We start from the raw sequence: 18,832 nt of genomic DNA, 5'->3' as shown, positions 1-18,832 counted from the left end.
ACCACTTGAAGTTGATGACAGTTCTATTAATATATGAATGATGTAAGTATTTTCAATAACTTGTTATAAAATATTCAGCATGTATTAAATGAATTCAATCTTAATCAAGGGTCATAGTTAGTGAACAAGACTGATTTCAATCTTGAGGCCCACTGAGATGATTGAGGACCACTCATGCTGCATAATCACTAGCCTAGGTTGCCCATCAGTTTTTTAAAAAAAAACTTATTTTTATTCAGGTTTTTATCGAAACAAAATTTCACTGTTTTAAACTTTTGAAATTCTTATCATGAATCCATTTAATTCATAATTTAGCCTGAGAGAGTAGGTGACATACAGGTATTTTTAACCATCTTAACTTATTACCTTTTAGCAATATGTCATTTGTGTATTCTGTACACAGACTGATTGTTAGTAGTCAATTAATCCTCCTCTAATTTGTCAGTCCTCAGAAATTCATCATCCTTCACCTACTCCATTATGACATGCAAGCCATGATCCTAACCAATTGAACTATCAGAAACCCTATCACAGTGGAATCAAACAAGGTTCTGTCATTGCTCCAACTCTCTCTATTTTCTTTCTGCAATACAGCACTTCACCTCCAACAAATTATCAATTTTGGTGTGGAGATAACAGACAGGAGTTTGTACATTCTTCCAGTGTCTGCGTGGGTCTCACCCCCACAACCGAAAGATGTGCAGGTTAGGTGGATTGGCCACGCTAAATTGCCCCTTAATTGGAAAACAATTAATTGGGTACTTCTAAATTAAAAAAATAAAAATAAAAGATGTACTGCTGAATAATAAATGTCGAGTGCTATTGGTGAGATTTGCGTCAGTCCAGGTCACAGACTTCCTGTGCTTAAAGTTGATAAGCTTCCAAGAAAGTGTGGTTTTCGGATGCGTTCGGTATTTGGATTTACAGTTAAGGATACTCGACTTGTAGTCAGACAGGTTTTATTGACTTGGATAAAGTAATGTGTTAGCTTTTTTTTACACTGCAATCCAACCCTGGTAAAACACGTGCAAATACATGGATGCACACATACAAATACAGAAGACATAGTAGGGGAGGATGGATTGGGCCAAATTAGAGTTCATAAAAAAATGTTTAAACTTCACAGTTGATAGCGTGCTATCTTCTTGGCAGCAGATAGGATCAGCTAGTCCTGATGCTTCCAATTTAAAGATGCGGCTGATGTTTTTTTGTTCTCTGGCAACGATGCTGGAAAATTGAAACATTTATTTAAAGGTCTTTGTCCACTCCAGCAATGAAGATACAATTCAATTCAGCAGGCAGAGCTCAATCTTTAGATAGAGGGAGAGAGGAGGCTTTTCTTCATTCAACTGCTGATGTTTGGCCCCAAGCATGCGCTTCAAACACACACAAGAAGTTTGGTTGGTCTCATAACCCCTCTCCAGCTGCCTGTATTTCTAAAAATAATTGTATTTTCCAATGATAACTTGATCAGCTCATCTGGAGAGCTACCTTAGAAAAAAAATCAAGGTTTTTTGTTCAAGTAATCAGTCTCTGAATGGTTTGTTTAGTATTATTGAAAACTACGGATGCCTCTATTAGATACCTTTGATAAGGTATGAAGAAGGTTGTTTACAAATCCCTGGGGATGCCCTTATCTGTATTGAAATGAGCAGATTTGTTGTCTTTAATGTAGTGACGCAATTAGACTTGGCCGTCTTGATGTAGTTTCAAAATCATTTTTGTCAGTCTCAAACATAATCTGTCTTTTAAAAGTTCCAATATTTGACATAAGTGTGTCTTCGTAACAGAATTTCCATCTGAAGCTAGAGGCTGTGGTTGAGGAATCAGGCAGAATCATTGAAATCAAGAATATTCATGGTTTATTTGAGATTTGAAATGAAATGAAAATCGCTTATTGTCATAAGTAGACTTCAAATGAAGTTACTGTGAAAAGCCCCCAGTCGCCACATTGCGGCGCCTGTTCGGTGAGGCTGGTACGAGAATTGAACCGTATTGCTGGCCTGCCTTGGTCTGCTTTCAAAGCCAGCGATTTAGCCCTGTGTAATGAAATTGAGAGGTTAACCTCAGGCGACTTTGGCAAAACTTTTCAGCACTATTTGACTTGGGTGCACAGCATCTGCGTGGCAGGATTTCCAACCGCTAAGAGAGGCAGACCCTAACCTGCAGCTTCAGAATGACTGAAATCCGGGAAAAAGGTGCCACAGTCTCTATCAATGATTTCTGCTAACATGTGGTGCTTTGCTGTGTCTGGTCCCTGAGGAATGGGGCAGCATGGGAATGCAAGCAGCCAACATGATAACTGCAAAATGGAAGTTTGATGCCTGTTCTTCAGCATGTGCAAAGCCTCTCCCCTCTCTCTTCTGCTTTAGTTGTGTCAGCATCACAAATTAAAACCATATTCTGCTATCATTTATATAGGTAGTGCTAGCTAAACCCAGGCATGACCTCTTTGAGCACCGGGATAGGCCAGAGAAAGTTACATGGCCCCATTATTGTTGCCATCTTTTGCATTTGTATTCAAAGGACTCTGTCATGTGAGAGCACCTTTAAGAAATGGGTGTTTATAAATGGGTGTGTATATAAATATCTGTAGGGAGAGTACCTTTAAGAAAAGCGTGTTTACTACTGCAGTGGTGTCAGAGAGTGGGTGGAGCTGGACTGTCTGTCAGCTTTTTACTTCGTTTTAGGCTGTTTGCTGCAGGGTGCGTTTTAGTTTCGTTTTCAGTGTTGGAGCTGAAGCCAGACAGAGCAGGTGTACTGTTGATCTCTCTGCCATGAAAAGACTATCTCTTGAACATTTGGTGAATTCAGAATTATAAATGTTCTCAGTAATGAATGTAAACCTAACGTGCTTCTGTTAAAAGGTGTTTCTTTTGTCTTCTGGATGTTGTTTGGGAAATTATTAAGCATTACTTAGTGTGGAATTCTTTGGGGGTTGTATTTGAATTAATAGTTGCTAAGATGTTCACTGTATGTTTTAAAAAGGTTAACTTGAGTTCATAGAATAAACATTGTTTTGCTTCAAAAAATACTTTTCCATTTCTGCTGTACCACACCTGTAGAGTGGGCCGTGTGCTCCCCATACCACAACCTAGTAAAAGTTGTGGGTCAGGTGAACTCCATGATACACTTTGGGGTTCTCTAAACTCTGGCCCATAACAATTCAAACTGCAGGAAATGCTGAAGAGGATATAGTTCCTGGATTAGCATATTTTCTTTTGCCATCTAACACAGAACTGCTGAAAACGTAAAAGATGGGCAGCAAGTCTAGACCCAAAAGCCTGTCTATTGTAACCACATCTGAATAGTGAAATAGCATGAACTGTATTTTAAAAATACGTTGGCTATTGAAACATTGCCAATGGTGTTGCAGGCTTCCAGAGAGTGGAAGGACATCGTGAGGGGAGGTCGGGAGCAAAGGGTGTCATTGTATGTGGACGATTTATTGTTATACGTTTCATACCTGCTGAAGTGCATGGGGAAAATAATGGATCTACTGTGGAAATTCAATGTATTTTCTGGGTATAAACTGAACGTGGCAAAAAGTGAGGTATTTCCGGTGAATGCCGGGGGGAGGAGTGCGCATCTGGAAGCCCTGCCATTCAAGATGGCCAGGGTAAGGTTTAGGTATCTGGGTATTCAGATGGCTCATGATTGGGTCATAATGCATAAATGGAACCTGGCCAGTCTGGTAGAGGGGTCAAAGGGGATTTCAAGAGGTGGGATGCCCTGCTGCTGTCTATGGCAGGGAGGGCAAAGACCGTGAAAAGGTCATCAACCATGTTCTCAGAAATCCAGATCCTATTACCCTCCCAGTTGCAGTCCCGAGTTGCCTTTGCCCACCTCAGAATCTTCCCCTTATCTTAGGACTGGTGCATACACACGATTAGCAGCCGTGGCAGCTCCCTGGCTCTCGGCCTCTGTCGTAGTGACCGATGGTCACGATCTACCTCTGCAGCATTCTTGAAGACCCCTGCCTTGACCAACTTCTCAAACATCCTCGAAACGCAGCCTGTGGCACTCCACACCCCCTGGCAGACCTATGATTCGCAAATTCTGCGGCCTGGACCAATTCTCCTGTTTGTCCAATTTGCCCTCAGCATCACCATCTCTACCTCCAACGACACTATCCGGTGCCTTGGTCCAACACCGCCCTTTCCATCTCTTGGATCATCACATCTTGCAGCTCCAGGTGCATATCCAGAGTCCCGCGAAGAGGGGCTATCGCTCCCTCAATCGCCCTGGACCAGTTCTCATGCACCTCTTTTCACTGTTGCCGAAACTCCCCCTTGGTAAAGTCCATCAACTGCTCCACAGGCAATGTGGAAGACGATGCCGACCCTTCCGCCTCTGCCATTTTCTCTTGTGGAGATGCCGGCGTTGGGACTGGGGCGAACACAATAAGAAGTCTTACAACACCAGGTTAAAGTCCAACAGGTTTGTTTCGAATTACTAGCTTTTGGAGCACTGCTCCTTCCTAGCTCTGAAAGCTAGTGATTCGAAACAAACCTGTTGGACTTTAACCTGGTGTTGTAAGACTTCTTACCATTTTCTCTGTTGGTGCTGCACCATGTGTGTCTTCAAACTCCTGAGCTAGGGTGAGACCCTGCTGACATTCCACTGAGGGGCAGAATCTAACACCACCCCCCCCCCCCCCCCCCCCCCCTCACTTTGCACGTTTGGACAAAGATCATCCATTAACTGGGTAGAAAGGGCCAAAACCAACACCTCCAAGCAGGAGCCACCTTGTGTGCAACCGATCAACTCATGGCTTCCACCAGAGGTTCCGCCTGATCATTCATGTTTAATTTGCATTTGTTGTGAATCACGCTAAGTAAAAGTTACAAAAAGTGAAATCTTTTTGATAACTTCTTCAGTTGAGGATTGTTTGGTAAATTTGATTGTTTTGCTTTATGATTCCCCCAAGCGGATCTTACACTACGAAAGCTAAATAGGAAAAAAGGACCCGAGGGAAGAGACAGTATGATTTTATTGAGTACCTAAATTAAAGTTGTCAATTAATCCCCAGGCGAGCAAATATATTTGTGAATTTACAAAAAATATGTCTGGCTGTGGTATCCTCTTGCTTCAGGTCTTATTCATCAATAATTTAGTTTCAACAGTACTTACTGTAACAACTTTCACAGGGCCGGCCTATGCCAGAGTTCTGAGGTTGATAAACCAATCCTCCAATTGGACCGTTCACCACAGCAGGCTTTCCATTAATGTTTGATATCTGATTGGGATTAGGTTTATTGCTATATTAAAAAAATAGAAATAGAAAAATGTTCAAACATTAGAGGAAAATAGCAAGACAAAAACCAGAGTAGTTAAAAATTACAAACTGAAACAAACTCAGAAAATACAATTTTTAGAGGTACTTGTAGCAACGTCAGTTTTGACATGTTCAGCATTAAATTCCAGCAAAATGTTCCCTTTCTACAACAGTAATATCAGAATATTAATCACTCAACTTCAAGGTGCTTTATATTTTTGTAGTTTAAAGGTTCAGTCACATTTAATGGTTGCTCAGCAAATGGATCATCCAGGTATGTTATGAGGGTGCTCAGCCCAACTAATAGAAGAAACCATTCGCAAATGCATATGAACAGAAACTTGTCATTCAGTGACTTACACTCTGCCTGTGTCTGAAGTAGTGTTTTAACAATTGGGCCAAACCTTGGAAAAGCATTACAGCAACTGTAAAAACATTAAAATCTGGAAATACTCAGCAGTGATAAACAGAGTTGATGTTTCAAGTTGATAACTTTCTGTTCTGATTAAAGATAATTGAAATTAAATATTAGCTCTCCACAGATGTTGCCAGACCTGCTGAGCATTTCCAGAATTTTCTGTTTTGATTTCATGTCTGCATCTGAGCATCTGCAGCATTTTGCTTTTGCTTTACATTTAAAAAAATCAAGTGTTGAAAGCTACTCCCCCTGCTCTTGCCTCTGATCTCTCTGCACCCCCCACGGCAACCGCCCCTGTCCTATCTTCAATACTTTTGGTGTATGATATTCCTGCATCTCTGATGGATCAGTGTTGCTAGCACTGTTCCTGCAGGCAGGGATGAGCAGCTGCCAGTCTCAGATTGGCTGGCAGCTCTTGGTGGGCTGGGCTTTTTGCTGCTGGGGGAAACCTCAAGCATGGAGGTGGCTCGAGGGCAGCAAGGTAGCACAGCGGTTAGTACTTATTGCTTCACAGCTCCAAAGTCCCTGGTTCAATTCCCAGCTTGCGTCACTGTCTGTGCGGAGTCTGCATGTCCGTCCCGTGTCTGCGTGGGTTTCCTCCGGGTGCTCCAGTTTCCTCCCACAGTCCAAAGATGTGGAGGTTAGGTGGATTGGCCATGCTAAATTGCCCTTAAGTGTCCAAAAAGGTTAGATGGGGTTGCTGGGTTACGGAAATATGGTGGAGATGTGAAATTAAGTAGGGTGCGCTTTCCAAAGGATGCTGCATACTCAGTGGGCTGAATGGCCTTCTTCTGCACTGTAAATTCTATGATTCTATGATCATAGGGTTTATGGTTAATGGACTTGACCATTTGTGAAACCCTGTTAGTAGGGCAACACGGTAGCACAAGTGGCTAGCACTGTGGCTTCACAGCGGCAGGATCCCAGGTTCGATTCCCTGCTGGGTCACTGTCTCTGCGGAGTTTGCACGTTCTCCCCATGTCTGCGTGGGATTCCTCCGGGTGCTCCAGTTTCCCCCCACAGTCCAAAGATATGCAGGTTAGGTGGTTGACCATGCTAAATTGCCCTTAGTGTCCAAAAGGGTTAGGAGAGGTTACTGGGTTACGGGGAAAGGGTGGAGGCGAGGGTTTAAGTGGGTCGGTGCAGACTCAATAGGCCAAATGGCCTCCTTTGTACTGTATGTTCTACGTTCACTTAATTGGCAGGGGTTCTCCTGCCAGTTCTCAGATCGGTGGGAGAGGCTCCCATCAGCCCCGCAAAATCCAGTCCAATGTGTTTGTGCTTTTAAATTCTTCAATTAAAGAATAAGGCACATATTTGACTGTTACATCTATTTGTCAATATATTATATGAGTCACAATTTAACAAAATGGAATATTAGTTTGTTTTATCAGCATCAAATGCATTTAAAATAATTTGTCAAGAGTTGACGTGCTACCAAGATCAGCAAAGAGGGAAATTCAGTTTGTATTTCAAGTAAGCTGTGATTTTAGATTGACCTTAACTGATGATATAATGCTGCACATTTATTGCAGTAAATAGAAATGTTATATAAAATCCATAATTTAATCTTGGTTTGCAGTTGTGGATGTAATTAATGTGCTCAAATTAACTAGAGCCAATAGTTTCTCTTCCCACTTCAGTACATTACTTCTGGGGATCTCCCCCCCCCCCCCCCCCCCCCCCCTTCAAGGATCTATCCATGGATGTCTCTTCTTTCTCCCCAGCATGCTGCCCTTGGCAAATCATCAGAAAGCATACACCGACGGTGCCCAATTTCTCTAGCTGTCTCAATCCCTCCACTGTCTTGCCATACTGCCTGTCCGAGATCCTGTATAGGATGAGTCTCAACTTCCTCCAGTTAAATGTCAAAATCATGATCTTCATCCCCAACACAAACTCTGTACCCTTGTCACTCTCTCAGCTACTGTATCAGGTTGAACAACATAGAATATCAATGACCTCTTCAACCCAAGCTGATCTACCCAACTCTATCCTCTCCATCACAAAGACCACTACTGCCCTGTACCTCTCAGAAAAATGTCCTGTAATAACAGTCCTAATTCCTTGTGTATTTTAGGTTGAAGCAGGTTACAGCACCAGGTGAAAAAAGTCCAACAGCCTGCCCAAAGCTAGGTGACTCAAACAAGGACAAACTATCCAATTAGAAACTTACCTAGATTGCAACAAAAATTAATCAGTTGAAATTAGATATTGAAAAATACTTTGTGTTAAAATCAAATCTGGTCAGAACTTGTTTCCTTGGAGCTGCAACGCAAATGTTAAGAGCCTTCATTTAACTGTCTGCAGGAGTGTGGCATGCAGTTCCGGAATAATCAGATCAATGGGAAGGAGAGAAGTCCAAAAATGCTCCTGGTCCCAGAAAGAAACATTTAAAATCTTCTTCTGACCATGTCGAACAAGGTTTCACTGGCTTGTATGGGGTTATTTGCAGCCCAGTTAAAATTAGTTTGAGATCCAAATGTCATCAACTGCTGACCGATTGCGGTATGTAGCTGAGAAGGATGTCAAAAGGGCAATGACGCAAATTAAGTCAGACATGAAGGAGGAGACGCCGGGGACGGGGGAGCGACATGGGGATGGGGGGGGGGGGGGGGGGGTTAAGTGATAATTCACTGGGGACTGGGGTGGGTGAGGAATGAGACGCTGGAGGCAGGGGGAGGAAGGAGATGTTGGGTCGACTTTGGAGACACAACTCCCAGAAATCTAGCACCTCCCTCTAGACCCATGAGGTGGTAGACATAACAACATGGTTAGCAGATCCTTTGATATCTGCCCTTTCTGCAATTGGGTACGCATATGATGTAGGGCTGGAGATGCATTTGACTGAAAAAACAATATTTCACAACCGGGGAAAAAGGAGCTTTGGTTAACAATCTTGTCAAAACCAGCTTCCACTGAGCAAGAGCATTATGTTGAGGCTCCCCGCAAATCTCAGAAGTTCCACAGCTGTGTAAGCTGTAAATCAAAACTAACGAGGTGGGATGAAAATCAGTCACAAAGAAAGGTTGCAATACTTAATGTATCCAACAAAACAATTTTTAAATTTGAAGTTGTCATCAAATCAAGCCAAACCCCACAAAGTCTAGTGTTCCTCAAATTCTGAAGAGGATTCAAATTAAGTGTGCAACCAAACATTCTTCTCATTCCACGAATGGTAGTATTGAAACTTGAACAAGCCGCTTTGTCAAATTTGGGATGAACTCTTCAAATCTTACCCACTCAAAACCTATTTGGTCAGATATAATCAGTTTGCAACAATGACTTACATTTGTATAGCCCTTCTAACATAGTAAAATGTCCCAAGGCACTCTCTCAACATCGCTTCTAAATTGCCAGCCTACTCCTCCCCCTTCACCCACCCCCAAACACTTACAATTTGCAGGACAGCTAGTCTTCCCTGGGGAGGGGGGCAGGGGGAAAGAGAGAGAGAGAGAAAGAAGAAGAGGCAGGGACAGTGGCACCCTGCAAATTCTCGCCCATAATGCTGGTAACTGAAAGAAAAATATCCCCAGACAATCTTCTGATATGAAGATGGTTCATTATTCACTTTATTCATGTAGATTTATAAATGAAAAAAGGCTATTTGGCTCTGCATAAATTTTGTAACCAATGTTTAAAGCTTGGGACCTACAAAATATTATTTCCATAATAACATTTTAATAGTTAGAATTGTAGGACGGTTTACAGGCACTTACTATGTTGGGATGTACACCTGTTTCAGTTTGCTCTCTGCCTCAGCTGCCTTAAGACGTTTCTAAAAGTAAGAAAGCATACAATTATAGGACAAAATTATCTCATCATCATTACCGGTTACCTAATTTTCTGCTGAGGTACTTACTTCATTTTACACTATGCAACCACATGGATAGTGCATTACATTACTTGGAATCAGACTGAAATTAACTATTGCTTACTGTTGATTTTCTGTTTAAAAGACCAGTCTTTCATCCACAGTAGCCAATAAGTTTTTCTACAAAAGCTAACCCCCTTGTAACTGATATCAGCAACTCGCCAAGATTTCTTCAACAGAAACTGCCCAAAAACCTCTGATCTCTACTACTTAGAAGAAGAGTAAAGGAGCATCACCATCTGCAGGTCCCCCTACAAGGCACTCACCAGCCTGACTTTGAAATATATGGATATTCCTGCATTACTGCTGGGTCAAAATTCTGAATCTCCTTCCCTTGTGGACTGTGGGTGTACCTACATCCCAGAGATTGCAGCAGTCTAAAAAGGCAGCTCACCATCACCTTGTCAAGAGTAATTAGGGACGGACAATAAATGCCAGCCTCGTCAGCAATGTCACACCCTATGAATGAATAAAAAATGTGTCCCTGATAGGCCACATTGTGCTGGTTCATAGAATCTCTACAATGCAGAAGGAGGCCATTCGGACCAACAAGTCTGCACCGACCCACCGAAAGAGCACCCTCCCTAGGCCCAATTCCCTACCTAACCTTTGGACAGTGTGCAATTTAGCATGGCCAATTCACCTACCTGCACATCTCTGGACTTTTAAAAGAAAAATATTTTCAGTCAAAACTGGGCTAGCTGTCTGCATCATTTGTCTATTCTCAATGAACAAAGGATATCTTGGACATTTCAGGTGTAAAAACAATGGACTACTTATTAGAAGTTTTAAATTCTGATCATCACAGAAAAAGACTTTGGCTAAGGTTTTATAAAAAGAGTACCCAATTATTTTTTTCCAATTAAGGGGCAATTTAGCATGGCCAATCAACCTATCCTGCACATCTTTGGGTTGTTGGGGTGAAACACACGCAGACATGGGGAGAATGTGCAAACTCCACACGGACAGTGACCAGGGCCGAGATCGAACCCGGGTCCTCAGTGCCATAGGCAGCAGTGCTAACCACTGCGCCACCCTAGGGCCAGCATTTATTGCCATTGTTAGGCCATTTTGTTTTTAAAGAGTCAACCACATTGCTATGGGTATGGAGTGACATGTAGTCCAGACTATAAAGATGGCAGATTTCCTTCTCTAAAGGATATTAATGAACCAGATGGGTTTTTACAACAATGGGTTCATGGACATCATTCGACTTTTAATGCTGTGGTGGGATTTGAACCCAAGTCCCCAGAGCAATTCCCTGGGTCTCTGGATTACTGGTCCAGTGTCAATACCAATATGCCACCACTTTCCCTGAACTCTTAGTAGCCAACATAATTAGCAATTTTTCACCTGGAAATAAAAACAGTGAGTTATTTAACTGAAGCCATCTAAAATAAAATGAACAAGACACAACACCACCATTATTTTAAACAGACCATTTCACAAATAAAGATCTTACAGATGTATTAATTTTGCAAGGAAGAAATTGCTACATTAAGTTCTTTCAGCGGGGTTATTTATAGTTATATCATTTTTTAAAAATGCGATTATCATACGTTTCAACTCACCAATTAGTAATTTAGTAAACTATAGACAATTTAAGAAATAATCATAAATGCAAGCAAATCATCTTACCTGCTGTACATATCTCTCTGTAGTTTTCCACATGTAATAGTACTCTATGATGCTGGTGAGTGATTTCCATGGTAGCTATTAAAAATATATAGAAAACATACTGAGAAAAATCCATTCTTATCAAATGACTTCAGAACATTTTAAAACAAGCTAATTTTGTCTTTTAAAACAAACTTTTCAAATGAAGCATGCACATCGGTTCATGCGTTTCATGTTTAAATGGTAAAATGTATTTATTATAGAATTTGAGAAAAAGACAGAGTAAAATAGACTCAAAAAAGATGCAAACGGCCTGAAGAATACAGCATGTCAGCAGACACAAAGACGTAAGATATGGGATAATATATGAATGATGATATAAAGACTAGAGGCTTCTTCAGATAAATAATTTGAAGATATGCAATTCGGTCATTAGGATACCTATGAATGATCGTGGTGAGAACAATGATTTAAGCTGGTCTACTAAGGAGCTATGTTAGAAAAGCATAACATGACCAAGGATGAAAAGCCTCAGTGCCTAGCAGTTAGAGTCGCAGTGGATGCTATTCATGATGTGTTGTGGGCAGGGTGTAAGCTAAAATTTCTGTATCTTGAGAGATAGGCATATCACTGTAAACAAATAATGCATTTGAAGACTTTTCAGAGCAAGAGATTTGAGATAAGTGAGGATGGAAGGGTTCTTCACAAGAGTAAAAAATAAAAATGGAATTGGCTTGACCCTTCACGAGTACATGTATAAGGAAAGACTAGTCTTTTAGCACTCTAATCAGTAACAGAAATCTCAACCCAATCTGTGACCACAACAAAAGAACGGCCTCACATGAGTGATGGATGGGCACCACATCTGGGGTGAGATATATTTGGATGTGGAGGGTGTGCGGCATTTACCAAGGGTTAAATTAAGAGGGACTACAATAAGTAAAACCCTGAAGTGATTTAATCAAAATTTTCAACACACTAAAGGGAACAAAACAGCAGAGCAAAATGGTAACACAGTGGTTAGCACTGGTGCTTAACAGCGCTAGGGTCCCTGGTTCGATTCCTGACTTGGGTCACTGTCAATGCAAAGTCTGTTAGTTCTCCCTGTGTCAGCGTGCTCCGGTTTAATCCCACAAGTCCCAAAAGACGTGCTGTTAGGTAATATAGGCATTCTGAATTCTCCCTTAGTGTACTCGAACAGATGCCGGAATGTGGCGACTAGGGGCTTTTCACAGCAACTTCATGGCAGTGTTAATGTAAGCCTACTTGGGACAATAAAGATTATTATTATTATTTCTGGTAGGAGTGTCTGGTATTGGGCAGCACAGTTTAAACATGAGGGCCAGACCTTTCAGGAGTAAAATTAGAAAACACTCCTACACAACAATGGTAAAAGGGAAGGCAGAAGTTTGGAACTCTTGGTCAATCAATTGTAAATGTAAAATTTTAGGTTGATGAGAATAAGGAATTTGGGGTAAAGGTGGTTATGTGGAGATCTACTATGGTAATAATAATCTTTATTGTCACAAGTAGGCTTACATTAACACTGCAATGAAGTGACTGTGAAAAGCCCCTAGTCGCCACACTCTGGCACCTGTTCGGGTACACAGAGGGAGAATTTAAAATGTCCAATTCACCTAACAGCACATCACATCCTTTGGGACCTGTGGGAGGAAACCGGAGCACCAGGAAACCTGCACAGGCACAGGGAGAACGTGAAGACTCCACAGACAGTGACCCAGTGATGGCATTGATGGCAGAACAGCTCCAAGGGTTACACGGCTTACTCCTGTTCCTATGTAAATGTAGAGTCAATGCATGAGGTGAACTTGAAATAAGGAGGAAGGGAAGGAAATAAGTGGAAGTGGGAGAGTAGAAATTCAGGTAGAGTGAAATAACGTAACATAAGATAAAGAGTCATTCCACGCAAAGACCAAGAAAGGGAATTAAATTGAGGAAATATTTATTTGGGGAGCAGGAGGTGGTTAATAGACGAGGAGGATTCTCAAAAAGAAATGGGCAGGGTAGTAAAAGGCAAAGTGTTCAACAGTGGAGGAAGAGTTGGGGATGTAGAAATAGATTCCCTGAAAATGCAGATAGCCAAATAATGTAACGTTACAAATGTTTTTGCAAACTAAATCTTACTTGCATCTACTTTCTATTATTTCATTATTCTTTTTTTATTCACAAGAGAATAATGCATTGCCATCTAAAGAGCAGACATCCTTATCATGTAGGATTCTTGCAGCTCAGAGATGAACCCTTCTGTCATCATAACAAGCTACATGAGACTTTAACCTGCTTATGAAGGAATCCCACTTCTACAGTACTACCCAATCGTTCTCAATGCGCTAATGATCTGTAGAATAAAAGTTCTGATGTGCTTACAAAGTCTTGTCGTATGTCATTAAAATCCTTGCCATACTTTTCCAATGCCTCTTCAAAAAGGCTAGCTTCAGATGCAGACCATTCCTCCATTTCATCTCTGCAGAGAACAGGGCCACCCTGTGGTACCAAAATGCTGATTGCATTTGTCAAATCATAGTTGTGCTTGTGCAATGTGTCCATTGCGTGGAACTAATGGAAGAAAACAAAATGTAAAAGTAGATATTGTAACTTGTGCAAAAAGAAGGAAGCTTATGTTACATGCCAGAGCTGTTTGGAAAAATAAAGGATTCTATAATTATGCTATCCGATCTCTCTTGGCATTGCTCACAGAGTGAAGTTATGACAAACATAATCTAATTCCTAGCCAAGAAATAGTGCACCGCAGGGACTAAGGAATGAAGTAAGGATAACTGGATTGCAGAGCACAGAGTGAGATGGCCAGGGGAAAGGGACGAGAGGGATTGGGGGAAATGAAGCACGTGGGAGGAAAGCAATTGGAAAGAGGGGATTGGATCACAGCACAAGAGGCTGTTGAGGTGAGAGAGAGGTAAGCGTTTTAAAACCTCTGGGCTCCAACATCACTGGTACCATAGCAAATTATTTTGGAAACTGTGTTGAAGTTTTGTGGATCTGATTTGAAATTGGAAGACTTTATTTTTTGTTTTCCAATCAGAAAACTTGCCTTTACAGCATCAGAATTTTTTAAAAAATTGTCAGAAAGACTGATCATTCAGACTAAACATGATTTCCTGTTTGTGAATCAGCTTCTCGTGAACACATGCGCAGTCGATTACACAAACCCGCCTCCCATCCATTGACTCTGTCTACACCTCCCCCACTGCCTGGAGAAAGCGGGCAGCATAATTAAAGCCCCCTCCCACCCGGGTTATTCACTCTTCCAACTTCTTCCATCGGGCAGGAGATACAGAAGTCTGAGAACACGCACTAACAGATTCAAAAACTGCTGCTTCCCCATAACTCTTATGGACTGAATTGATTGCTTCACACATCTTTTCTACTGAGTAGTAGTGCACTCTGCAAGCTCACCTGTTGCCTGTGCCTATGTATTTACATTGTGTATTTATTTATGTCCTATGTTTTTTTTTACATATGGAATGATCTATCTGGACTGTGTGCAGAATAATACTTTTCACTGTACCCCTATACACGCGACAATTAAACAAATCCAGATTGTTTTAATTTGATAAGAGAAAGCTTTGATCTATATTTGAGGATTGTACTCTACCAAATTGCTAAACATATTAATATTGGGGCAATTTAACAATCATGACCCACCAGTGTGACCGTGGCATATATTAATGTGATTAAATGATTACGCCTTATGGAATGTCAGGAATTCAAACTTCAGACAAGGCCTCCAAACAAAAAATTCACAAAGACATCTGAAATACAACAAGTTTAGACAAGTTTAATTATATTGTTTATAAAATATATAATTATCAGCGGTCTTTCTTTGGCACCCTGCACCATTCCAAAGAAAAATAACACCCCATCTTTCTATTAGGTTCCTGCAGCCCTCTCGGCCTTAACGTTGACCATAACAACTTCAAACCATGACTACAGTTTCCATTCCCTCTCTGAGAAAGCAGGTGGGATGTTGTTCCCAGAGATGAGGAAAGAGAACAGTTTGATCCTGCTGTACAATCCAGTAAGATCATGGCTGATCTAATTGTAACCTCAACTACACATTCCCGGGCCATAGGAGTCTGCTCCACCGTGCCAGATTTTCTACACTTCCTTTTCTATCTATTCTCTTCAGTTGCTCACACACATTCTGTCTAAATCTTGTGCTTGCACTTTACACCTTTAATTTCTCTCATCATATCTCTCTTGTCTTCCAGCATTTAACTCTCTGGTTCTTCCCACAAGAATTTGAAGGTGAACCTATCTCTTTTCCTGTGAGTGTTTTTGTTCCCCCCACACTTATTTCGATCCTTTTTAAATGATGTTATTCTGTAACATCTTCTAGTCTTGAAAAAGCGACTAGGGACTTTTCACAGTAACTTCATTGCAGTGTTAATGTAAGCCTACTTGTGACAATAGAAAGATTATTTATTTAGACCTGAAATAGCTGGTCTTCAAAAAATTCTCAGCGGGTTTGTCAAATATGATTTCCCTTTCCTAAATCCATGTTGCTATTTTCTAAGTGTCTTATCAAATCCTTTATAATAAACGAGTGTATTTCCCCTACTACAGTACTAATGTTAGGCAAACCAGTCTTCAATTCCTGGTTTTCTCTCTCCCTTACTGGGGTTATATTTGCCACCCTCTAGGATAGCACGGTGGCCTAGTGGTTAGCACAACCGCCTCACGGCGCTGAGGTCCCAGGTTCGATCCCGGCTCTGGGTCACTGTCCGTGTGGAGTTTGCACATTCTCCCCGTGTCTGCGTGGGTTTCGCCCCCACAACCCAAAAATGTGCAGAGTAGGTGGATTGGCCACGCTAAATTGCCCCTTAATTGGAAAAAATAATTGGGTAATCTAAATTTAAAAAAAAAATATTTGCCACCCTCTAATCTGCTGGATCTGTCCCAGAATCTACAGAATTTTGGAAGATGACAACCAACACTATTTCCATGGCCACCACTCTTCGTAGATTATCAGACCCTGGAGATTTATAGGCTTTCAGTCCTATTAATTTTTACAGCACTAGTTTTTTTACTACTATTAATTTCCTTCAATTCCTCCTTCTCACTAGAGTCTTGCTTCCCTAGATTTCAGGAAAGTTATTTATATCTTCTTTTGTGAAGACAGAACTAAAGCAATTATCCTCAGGTTTGCTACTTTTTCTAGCAACTTTATATAACTCCTCTTTCGATCTAATACAAGCCTTAATCTCTTTTGTTAGCCTTGGTTGGGTCACTTTGCATGTTCTGTTTTTGTGCTAGAAAGGAATGTATAACTGTCTCAATGCATGCATTAATTCCTTAAATATTAGCCACTGCCTATCCACCATTGTGCCTTTCAATGAAGTTACCCAATCTTTTGCAGCCAACTCATCACTCATACAATTGCAGTTTCCGTTGCAAAATAAAGTACAGAATGCAGATTAGAATCACTGTTTTGCACATGACCTTTTAGTCCAATGTTAGCTGAAACAAGTAAAATCATCAGAAATTGTACTCTGAATGCCTTATATATACCACTACAATTAAATATAAACACTAAGTTCACTGTTAAAAAATATATTAACAGTTTCTTTCCCAAAATAATTATTTTGAAAGCGTATTTGAAATTAATTCTTAAATTGCACTGAGGGTCATTTCTATATTTTTTAGGACGGCACAATCCCTTAATAAAAGGTACGACGGAAGCCAGAAATTAGTTTCTACTTGAAGAAATCAATTTTTTCTTTTCCCGTCTTCGACATCAATTGTAGAAACTCATGAGAGAAGTAAGTGTTACACCCTTTCAAAGTGCAAGGTAATATGGAATTCATTATTAACACAAAGAAATATATTTTTAGTTTAGTTCAATGTGACAATAACGGATGTCTTTCAGTTGAATAAAACATTATCTTTAGGAGTTTTTAAAATTAGCACTATAGTTTGCACAGAATTTTAATGCGTTCAGGACAACACCAGCATAATATCACTTTTCAATGGAATTTGATATACTCAATGCAAAAGGTCTGAATTTTAAAAAGTTTTGCTTTTAAATAGTAACTCCCATGACCCCAGCACATTCCAAAGCACTTAAAAACTTTTTGAGGTCAGTTATAATTTAGGAAAAAGCACCCAAAACAGCAATGTGACCATGACCAAATAATCTGTTTCAGTGATTTTGGTTGAAGGATAATAATTGGTTACAACAATGGGGATAGCTACCCTGCTCTCCTTTCAAAACTGCCATGGGATCTTTTACGTTCACCCAAGGGAACAGAAGGGCCTCAGAAACAATCCAAAAGACAGCACACCAACTATAGCGCAGCACTGAAGTGGCGGCATGCATCTTGAATTTAAGTCTCTAATGGGGTGTGAATCCTCAACCAGCAGACTCAGAGGAGAGTGTGCCAAAATGGAGCCCCTTTGCAAGTTGAGCAAAGGGGTTTGTCATAATATACACTCATGTATATCATGAGATGCAGACAGGCAGTGATTGACACACAGGATAACCAATGAACACACACGACACAGAACAACCAGACAGGACACCACCACTATAAAGCCCACAGGGCATTAAGACTCTCCCTCTCTCACAGGACACAGCCAGGGAGATAGTCGCAGTGCACAGGCCAATGAACATCATCACCATGTGATAGAGAGCTAGTCGAGCCAGTAGGAGGTTATCCGTTAGGTTAATAGAGTGTCAACCCACAGCAGATTATGTACAGCAATCAACAGGTTCAATAAAACAGTGTTGGACCATCTCCTGTGTCGGAAGCCTGTTTCTCGTTTTATTGCATCCAGTTGCAGTCGATGTTAGACCAACACAGATAACACATCATGGTACCAGAGAGCTATTAACTCTAATGAACCTACCTCAAGTGAATCTGCAACGACCAGCACGCAGCCATCCAGCGGCATGGGAAAGATCTAACCTCCTCCGCAACTCCGGATCTCCGGCAACCTCGGCGCCAACTAGAAAGTCTTCCTATATATCCTCCTGTATATCGAGGCCTCTTGACCTCGAGGCAGCATTGGATGCCCGAAAGATCGCGCTGTTCCTGTCGACCGCGGGGGATCACGCCATCCACATCTATAACTCGCTCGCGTTTGCCGATGGCGAAGACAACACGAAGTTCAAGACAGTTCTGCTGAAATTCGACAACCACTGCGACATTGAGGTGAATGAGAGCTTTGAATGGTTCATCTTCCAACAGAGGCTTCAGGGTAAGGATTAACCTTTTCAGTCCTTCTTGACCCATCTCCACATCCCAGCTCAGTCATGTAATTATGACTCGACGGCTGATTCCATGATCCGGCATCAGATCGTTTTCGGGGTCCAGTCCGACTCCCTGCGGAAACAGCTCCTCAAAATCAAACAGTTGACCCTCTCCGTCGCAATCGAAACGTGCGTTGTCCATGAGCATGCCAGGAATCGTTACTCCCGCATAATGGCAGCAGAAAATGCAAAACTAGTCTCCCACGAGGCAGAAAGGGTGCAGGCTATAGCAAAATGCAAGGCCTGAGCGTGGAGGAGAGTGGCCGTTTCGCGCGCTTTTCCCGGGTCCCTATGCATGCGCACCACGACCGGGTGGACGACGAGGCCGAAGACCCCGATGCGCATGTGCGAAAG

The 18,832-nt window shown here is 41.4% G+C and overlaps 1 protein-coding gene across 11 annotated transcripts in view; it reads right to left on the bottom strand.

Annotated features, from left to right (window-relative positions):
- The window catches only part of mta3 (metastasis associated 1 family, member 3), a 459,196-nt gene that overhangs the window by 235,437 nt on the left and 204,927 nt on the right, over positions 1 to 18,832 (bottom strand). For 10 of the 11 annotated variants that reach the window (XM_038812863.1, XM_038812860.1, XM_038812831.1 and 7 more), the window contains exons 7-10: positions 13,576 to 13,764; positions 11,209 to 11,283; positions 9,416 to 9,474; positions 5,134 to 5,261 (exon numbers count right to left, since the gene is read on the bottom strand). In XM_038812863.1, the coding sequence (XP_038668791.1) occupies positions 5,134 to 5,261; positions 9,416 to 9,474; positions 11,209 to 11,283; positions 13,576 to 13,764 (451 nt within the window). The remainder of the gene's footprint in view (positions 1 to 5,133; positions 5,262 to 9,415; positions 9,475 to 11,208; positions 11,284 to 13,575; positions 13,765 to 18,832) is intronic. The other variant, XM_038812864.1, reaches the window with a different exon arrangement.

The sequence above is a fragment of the Scyliorhinus canicula genome, chromosome 1, assembly GCF_902713615.1.
Source record: "Scyliorhinus canicula chromosome 1, sScyCan1.1, whole genome shotgun sequence".
Taxonomy (NCBI): domain Eukaryota; kingdom Metazoa; phylum Chordata; class Chondrichthyes; order Carcharhiniformes; family Scyliorhinidae; genus Scyliorhinus; species Scyliorhinus canicula.
This window is presented reverse-complemented; position numbering and strand designations above follow the sequence as displayed.